General features: G+C 48.4%; 1 protein-coding gene and 1 long non-coding RNA gene across 2 annotated transcripts in view; one reads left to right on the forward strand and one right to left on the reverse strand.

The window, feature by feature from the left end:
• The window catches only part of COL23A1 (collagen type XXIII alpha 1 chain), a 291,209-nt gene that overhangs the window by 254,827 nt on the left and 27,599 nt on the right, over positions 1-8,783 (forward strand). Inside the window, exon 9 of the mRNA XM_014521404.2 lies at positions 8,602-8,718. Within this exon, the coding sequence (XP_014376890.1) occupies positions 8,602-8,718 (117 nt within the window). The remainder of the gene's footprint in view (positions 1-8,601; positions 8,719-8,783) is intronic.
• LOC112550810 lies at positions 3,373-7,162 on the reverse strand. Its single transcript, XR_003094826.1, has 3 exons — positions 6,969-7,162; positions 5,270-5,380; positions 3,373-3,754 (listed from the first exon to the last, which is right to left on the reverse strand). It is a non-coding gene; the product is annotated as an uncharacterized LOC112550810 (long non-coding RNA).

Consider the following 8,783-nt stretch of genomic DNA (forward strand, 5'->3'; position numbering starts at 1 on the left):
TCAAAGCAGTGTTGCAGGGTGAACTGGGCTAAGCCTAAAGACCAAGGCACAGGGCCAATATGCAGTTGGAGGCTGGTTCAGTGTTGCTTGGATGCATGGCCTCTTGGAGTCATAAGCAAGTAGAGCTGGCAAGGACCTCACGATCTTTTTTCCATGTTTGTGCAGCCTAACATAGGCAGCTTGTAGTGTGCTGGGGGTAGGGGTGGCAAGCTCATCTCTTCATCAAACCTCCAGCTTGTGCTGGAGCCTACCTCTTGGTACTACATCGTGGCTTGGCTTAAGCACAGTGTGAGACAGGGAATCTACCACCTTCCAACAGGTCAGTTGCTTCAGCGGGGAATTGCATCTTATTTCCAGCCTGGAGTTGCCCAGCTTCTGCTTCCAGCCTCTGTATCTTGTCATGCCTTTTCTGCTAGGTTAGAAAAGTGTTGGGAGGAGGAGGACCAGGTTGACCAAACCCAAATACCAAGGAGTGAAGGAGGCTGTGGCCTGCTCTGCTCTGGGTACTGCTACAGTTGTAGGCTAAATATGAAAGCTCTCAAGGAGCACTTCGGAACAAAAAACCCAAAAAAGTTTATGTAACCGAACAAAAAGGCTGGAAGCTGTTCCCAGCTGTTGTCAGTTATGCACAGAAATAACAGGCGTTTCAAAGTGCCCGTGTTATGAAATATCCGGGCTCCCCGGTGCGCTGAGTCCCTAGGGAACGCCTGACTCTGGGGCCTCAGCACCACTCTCAAGTGACCAGCCTGGCCCTCGAGGCTTGTGGTCCACAAATAAGTTTAAACGTCTCTGGCTTTGAAAGCACTTCAGTGCTGCTCAGCATCTCTGCTCCCGTTCCCGAGGCATGCAGCCTTCTGATAGCATCTGGCCTAGATTATTTTTACTTCCTTCGTTTAGTCCGTATCATCGCTACAGCCTCTGTGGTAGCTTGATTTCCTTGCTGATAGAGTCCATCAGGTCACGGTCGATCCCGTGCTCTGCCATTATTATTAATTACGATGTTTATGGTCATGCCTCAGGGCCAACTCGCATGGTGCTAGGCCTCATTGGAGATGCAAAAAAGTAATTTCTCCCTGCCTTGAAAAGATCCCGTGGAAGAAGGTTAGGACACCCAAGCAGAGCAAATAGCGCAATGGCAACAAATGCCATGGCCGTGTCGCAATATTTTGGAAGGAAGTTGGGAGATGGGCAGTTTAGCGAGGAGGGGACCTGGTAAGTGGAAAAGGTGTTCTTTTTTTCATTTTTATCAAGAGAACCAGGGAAAAAATGGTTGCATTTTCCAGCGTGGTAGCCAAACTAAAAACCAGTTGTTTTCTTGACCCTTTGAACCTCCAGAGGCCTGTCCTGCTTCTCCAGGTGCTTCTGCTTGAGTCTGACTGACTCCTCTCTGCATATTTTCCCTTGGGGCCATGTAGCATGAGAGAGACCCTCAGTCCCACACTCCCCAGAACGAGGGGTCTCCCCTGCACAGTTTGGAGTCTCGGAGCAAACGCGAGTTATTGGAAGGAGCAACGAGCCAAGGAAAAGGCAGCTGAAATAGATAAATCAGGGGTAGGCAAAATACAGCCCACGGACCGGATGCGGCCCCCTAGGCACTTTCATCTGGCCATGGTGCCCCCCACAGCAAATTGAACCCTACCCAGCCCTTCCATCCGCAAGGGTGAGAGCGAGGCGCACATGTGTACAACCCCCCAACCTGCCCTAATGGGCCTCGCTCCCACCCTCGGGTGGAGGAGCTCTGCCCAGCCAGCTGCTTGGGGCAGCAGGTAGGGAAGCAGCGGGGCTGGTGGGGGGGTGGAGTTGCAGCTGGGTGGAAGCAGGAGCTGCAGGTGCGTGGCGCGAATCCCTGGTGATACGGCAGGCTCCGCTCCCTCCTCTTGCGCAGTGCTGACCGAGCCATGCCTGCACTGGGCACAAGCATCCTGACCTCTCCCCCTGCTGCTGCTGCCGGCGGCTGGGACTGCAGTCTATGTGGGGAGTGTGGGGGGTCCCTAGACTCCCCACCCTCCCTCATGCACACCCTGCCCCCACAACCCCCATAGACATATACATACACCCCAACATACCCTATGCCCCCCTCTTCTGTATACAGTACATAGTCACAAGTCATGCCAAATATTTTTTGTAATAAAATTAAAATGTATTACAGTAGGTGCCTGACTTCTAGTGTATGATTTTTTTTTTTTTCTGGTTCTAAGATGGCAACCCCCTCTCCTAAAATGAGTATTTGGGGGGGAGCTAGGGGAGCAACTTCCAGTGGCAAAGGTCAGGGGATAGGGGGCAGGACTTCTGGTCCCAATGTGGTGACCAGGGGGCAGGGCAACTGTGAAGGGGCAGGGCTACCTATGCGGCCCCCAACAGCTTGCCAAAACTTATTAAGTAGCCCTCTGCCCAAAATAATTGCCTGCCTCTGAGGGAAACCCTATTGCATATAAGAAAAAGATCATTCACAAGGGAAGAGTCGTCATTACCCAGAAGGTACCGAGAGCTTAGGAAGATATTCCAAAGGAACATTTTTTTTTATCGACCTATTAAATATGTAGGTAGACTTCCCAAGAATATTGGGCGCAGACAGAAGTGACATTTGTCACATGACTGACCCCCTGCAAACGCTCTACAGCCGTGCCATGACATGCGTGCATGGCTGCAGAGGGCTTTAAGTGGCCTATCGTGTGACAAGTTTGCTGGGGTTTAGCTGGGGTCATCTATCTTTCCTGCCTACGCAGGGGGTCGGACTCGATGATCTATTGAGGTCCCTTCCAACCCTAACATCTATGAATCTATGAAAGTTAACCCTCATCAAATGAGGGATCAGATTAAGGGGCTCCACTTCTGGGAACTTAGGGAACTTCTGAGAACTTCTCTAGGGTCAATCTGTCATGTGATTGGGGCTGAGCTGGTGCGATGCAGTCCAGCCCTGCCCCTGAGGTTCCCTGCAGAAAGGGAGGGACAGAGGGGAAGGGGAGTGAGCTGTATGCTGGGGTTTGTCCAGCCTGAGCTGGAGGGGCAGGGGGCAGAGCAGGTGGATTGGAGCCCCCCCAGCCCCTACCTTCCCCAGCTCAGGCTGGGTAAGCCCACAGTTCACTCGTCCTCCTTTCTCCCTCCTCCCTTCCTGCAGACAGCACTGGAGCTGGGAAGGCGGGATGGGGCTAGGGAAGAGAGGCTGCAAACAGGCTCTTCGTGCTCGATCGGCTCCAAAGTGGAGCATGATTTCTCTTCCCCCACCCCTCCCAACCCAACAAGTCCACTTCTGTTGGCTCGGAGGGGGGGGTGCTTTAATTCATGGCGCTTTAAATGTAAAGCGCCATGAGTTAGAGCGGGGGCCTGCATGTCTGTCAGCCCCCATTGTTGCTCTTAAACTAATCTGTGTTATCCATTCTAAATGTATTAATTATGCTATTGTACATCATCTTGTTTGTACTGACCATACAAACAGGCAGACGTGTAACATGCTTGGGGTTGGTAGACTTTGAAATAGATGTCTGGTATGCTTGGCATTTTGCTCCTGGGAAGTAGAAAAGGTGCTCAAAAGTATGTGAGAATTGCCAGAAATAGGCAGGAGATGACAGTTTGGCTAAAAAGCGCTTGATTGACAACTTATTGCTTTGGTGGGCCTGACTTAGACTTTGCATCTGGCTGCATCATGAAGGTGTCAAGCAGTTGTGGACTGCACAACTTCAGTCTCAGGCCCGTTCAGTCGTACAGTACTTCAGTCTCCAGTGCAGCATTTGGCAGTGAATTGGCAGTACAGGCACTAGTTGAAACAAAGACATTACCAGTAATGTATGGTGTATCCCTATGGTAGGTTCAGATGCTAGACATCTTTGCTGACTAGCTACAGACTGCATGATGACCCTGTCATAAATGTTATTGCAGACTATAGTTGAGACTCCAGTTGGAAAAGTTCCCCCTTGGACTATTCTACAAGAAAAAATGGTGTGATCTGTGTTTGCCAAACTCAGATTACAAGTAAAAAGTTGGAACACAAAACTCATTTAAATAAACTTGAAGCACTGTAAAATTGTGTGGGTGTGTATATAAAATATGGATGCTTTGTTGTTTGGATATAAAATAAGCATCCAAAAAATATGTTTAAAGCTGAGCAGGTTAAAGGAAGACAGTCCCAGAAATCAGGTTGCCTCTGATTTTTTTTCCACCCCCCACCCCCAGAGCCTGTAATATTTTTATCACGCTTGATAGGTTCAAAGTACAGCGCCAGCTAATTTTAGTGGTAGTTCAGAGCACCCATCTCTGCAAATCTAGCCTGAGAGATGTTACATCATGCCCTCCAAAAATGAGGAACAGTCAGTTAGTGGTCAGCTGTGGAAATGTTGCCAGCCGCACATAGGAACATGTGGGAGAGGCAGGGCTAGAAGCCAGCTCTGCTCCTGGGTGGCATTCGGCTGCCTTAACCAGGCAGCTGGCCTTTTTCTTCCTGCAGTTCACTTGCTTCACTCATCACCCGCCTTCCCACTCCAGCCATAAACGAGGCAGGGTCTTACAGACAGCAGCCTCATTGACCACGTGGCTCTGAGACATTCCCAACCATGGGCCCGAGATCCTGGGAAAAATAGGATGTGCTCATACAGTTAAAGACTCAATGGCGGCCTCTTTTTACATACCCACGTGGGAGCCAAGTTACAATTAAGAAAGAGGGGACATAAAATGAAGCTAGTAGGTAATAAGTTTAAAACTAACAGAAGGAAGCTCTTTTTCACACAGCGTGTCATTAAAGGGTGGACCGCATTCCCACCAGATGTGGTGGAAGCTGACAGTTTAACCAGACTCAAACAGGGATTGGGCACATGCTTAAAGGAAAGGAGCATCAGGAGCTATTGAATGCGGGAGTGAGGGGCACGGCCTCTGAATCGGAGCTTCCTAGACATGAAACACTGGAGGCTACAAGTGGAAGAGGAACGGTGGAAAAAACCTTGGCCATACCCTGTTCACCCTCCCTTTCAGCATGCGTCCTCTGCCACTGTGCACAGGAGATTGGGCAAGAGGGACCTAGTAAATGGTAGTTATGTTCTTCCATTAAGATGATGTGGGCAATCCCAAGCCTGGCAGGAACTAATGTCTGAGTTGAGAACTTAACGTTCTTGTAACACAGATGTTTGGATGTAATGATAAATTCACGGAGCGTAACCGACGGCTACCATTGTCTTTTTGTTGGATTTAGAAGAAACAGAAAAACAACACAAAACAGAAGCCTGATCAGACAGAAATTATAAGTTATGCAGTAAATCAGCTGAAAATAAATGTCACTTACATTTTTTTTTCCCTCATTTCGTCTGGGACGGTTTAGACAGGGACAATCTTGCCTCAAGGAGTGGGTTGAACTAGAGGTTCCTTCCAGCCTTGCTTTTCTGATACTGATGTCCTGGGGAGAAATGTGGATATGCATGTCAGTGAGACCACGTTGCACAGCACCGATGATGCTTTGCAGTGGGTTTCCAGGAAGTCGTCCCCGCAGCGGGATTGGATTTTTCCTTGCTGTGAGGTGAATCCAAAATAACTCCCCTGTGGTCAGAGTTGCAGTTGGTTGTTTAAACGCTAGAGAGGGGAGTCAAACTGCGGTGCAGTCAAAAGAGATGGAGGGAGATTATGAAAATGTTTCCATTTCAAACCACCAAGACAGCTGATAACTCATTTCATCTCGCTGTTTGTTGCGTGCCTTCAAAGAACAGAAGATGCCAAGCGGCTTCCCACACATCTGCGTTGGCTGTGCTCTCCTACATAATCTCCTAGGGTAATGTGTATCCCTACCTCAACAAGGGTTGCGTAAAACAAAATTGGAGTTCAGTTTTGCCTGCAAGGTTTAAACCTGATTTTAAACGAGCTGCACAGGAGGTAGGAAAGAGCAGCCTCTGCCATTGCAAAGGCCAGATTGTGAACAGTGTAAAAGCAATTCAGGTGCAGGCAGGGACCAGGTGGGATTTTTGAAACCTGCCTCAATATTTGTCTCCTCTGAGTTGGGGGGAAAATCCCACTGATGCCTGTCTTCAGTTTTAGGTAACTAAATAGTTTTAAAGTCTAGCCTGACATAGGGGCAGATCTGTGGGGGCTAGTGGTATGGTTGCACCCCCTTTGCTGCCGGATCGCTGCCAAGAGCTCCTGTCTCGGCTGCCGGACACATGCACAAGGAAGCCTTGCCACCACTTTTCACTGTCCTGGGTTCTCTACTGGCTTGATACAGTGCCCTTTGATCTCCGTCAGAGTCTTTCCATCGGCCCAGTGACAGAGGGGACTCTCATGGAATAATTTTAATGTCTGTATATTTGCCCTTGAAAATATCCTTTTCTCCCCTGCTCTGTTCTACTGGGAAACACCACCCTCCTCCCCAGAGCTCGCTGCATTTCAGCGAGGGCTGAGTGGATCCTTCCACGTGCAGTTTGGGGGTAAAATATCCTTTGGCTCATTCAGATTTGGTTAGGGACTTGCTTTTTTTTCCCCCCATCCAGCTTTGTTGTCCCTCCTTTTTCTGAGAGTGGCTTGGTGGGAGTAACTGCAATGAGACCAAACCTGGACGTTTACCAGACCCAGGAATCCTTGCCTTTCAGCTCTCGGCCTTATCCGTAAAGCAGGGTTTCCAAAGCCCGCACCAGCCATCTCCGTGTATGTTCAGACACTCAAATAACACGAGACTTTTGGGCTTTGGTCCCTGCGTACAAACCATATTCCCTGGGGCTGGTAGAAGAGGGAGTTGACCTGAGGGCCAACTTTGCTAGTGGCATTTAGCTCAAAGCTGACTGCTTTTGTCTCTAGCATGTGTTGGGGTCTCCTGTGGACGCAAAGACCTACAGCCACCACTGCTGCTTTTCCTTAAATATGTCCTTTCATGTGCCTTGTTCATTCCTTATCAAAGTTATTTTTGGAAGATAATATTGACTGAGCCTTTTGAAAAATCCCCCCCACACTGTAGCTTTCATCTTGACTTCTTGATCTTTCCCGCTCCGCATCCCCCTCACCTGGCTTAGATGGTTTTTCCTCGCCACAATCACGGATTTCTTTCTAACGACCAGTTTGCTTTCACTCGACGAATCCTAAAGGTAGATGTTTTGAAACTGCTTCCTCTGGCGTGCTGTGTTTCCTCCTGCTTATCTTCTTTTTTTCCTATCTGGTAGCACCATTGCTTCCTGAATTTGCACTCAAGCAAGAACTCCATTTGAGTTTTGTGGGAGTTTGACCTAAATAAGACAGGAGTGAAAACTAAGGCCTTGAGCTTGTGTGATTTGGTGTGGGGAAGGCATAGTCCTAGATGCAAAACTTGCACCATTTGCATAACAATAGTAATTACAAAATAACATAGAACATTTTCATAGGATCCTCACACACACCCTTCCCTTAATTTTTCTTTAGGCAAAATTCGGTGGGCAGTCTCTTGACTGAGACAAAATTGGGGACAGTATGTAGAGTTTGCAGTAGTATCTTCCAAAGTGCACGAGTGATTATTGGAGCACAAGTCCTATCAAAAGGTTTTGGGATTTGTGTCATTGCCACTGATTTGTGGATGGACCATCTTAAATGCAGGTGTCTCCTCATCTTGTTCACACTGTACAGATGTTGCTAAAAGATTTACAACCCAAACTTTCATGGATATCTCCATTGTGGATTCCATGTGTGCGAGTAATCGGCTTGCACCATAGAGGCTGGGCAGCTGGTGCTCACCAGTGGATCTATAGCTAGTGAGCTGCACCGTGCACTTTCAGGTTTGGAGCATACCTCCTGAACCTCATCCTGAAGAATTTGTGGATGTTTAACTGGAACAATCTGGCACAAGATCCTTAACACTGCAAGTGGAGAGATTGTTCATTTGTTGTTATTCCCACGAGCAAAATATGGTGCAAGTTTAGTATTTTGAATCAATTACAGTTGGACTGTAAAGAAGCTGCTTAAATACATTTTGATTTCTTATCTCTCTGCATGTTTGGTGAAGGCATGGTTTGGAGTTTGTGTTGTTCTCTGCAGACATTACGACTTGACTTGTGTTTTCCATATTCCTGTTTGCAATGAGGCCCAGGCGTGTAGGATTTATTCAGACAAAATGTTTATGGGAAGGCACTGGGCAAAATGCTGATGGAGGAAGGAGTCAAAAGAACGGTGTTGCCCAGGTATAGTCCTGCCTGCATAGGGATGGCATGACTGAAGGCTGGCGTTAACATGCACTGGGGCAGCCTTCAAAAAAAATACAGGCCACCTCCGAGGGAGGTGCTGGCTTTGTGGGGGCTTCAATAGGTGACCTGGAGCCTAAGTTTAGGTACTCCAAGTTGAATATGTTGGCCTGAGTGCCCACTATATAACTTGGCTAGTCCCTCATGCAGAGGAAAAGCAGTATGTCTCAAGGGAGCTGGACTTCTCTGGGGCTTGCCCAGCAGCCTTGTACCTGTATCACAAATATAGCCTGGCAAATCAAAGAGGTTTCCCACACGCCCCTTAAATGTCCATCTTAAAATCTTTACCACCACTCCAAGACAAGACATCCAAATTATACTGATGGTGCTACCAAGGCACCAGTCCCCCAGCATCTCCAGTGCTTAGGGCATACCGTTTGCCTCTTCGTGCTTTTTCTCACGTCATAACATTTGTCTGAACTTCTTACAGGGTGATCAAGGTCGAGATGGAGCTGCTGGCCCACCTGGTCCCCCCGGGCCACCAGGTGCAAGAGGGCCCCCTGGAGATACAGGAAAAGATGGCCCCAGGGGACCACAAGGCCCTCCCGTAAGGAACAACAAATACAAAGAATTTGCTTAATAAGATGGATAATACCCACAGTGCACTTCAGC

This window comes from Alligator sinensis, unplaced genomic scaffold (genome assembly GCF_000455745.1).
Source record: "Alligator sinensis unplaced genomic scaffold, ASM45574v1 scaffold741_1, whole genome shotgun sequence".
In the NCBI taxonomy this organism is placed as follows: Eukaryota; Metazoa; Chordata; order Crocodylia; family Alligatoridae; genus Alligator; species Alligator sinensis.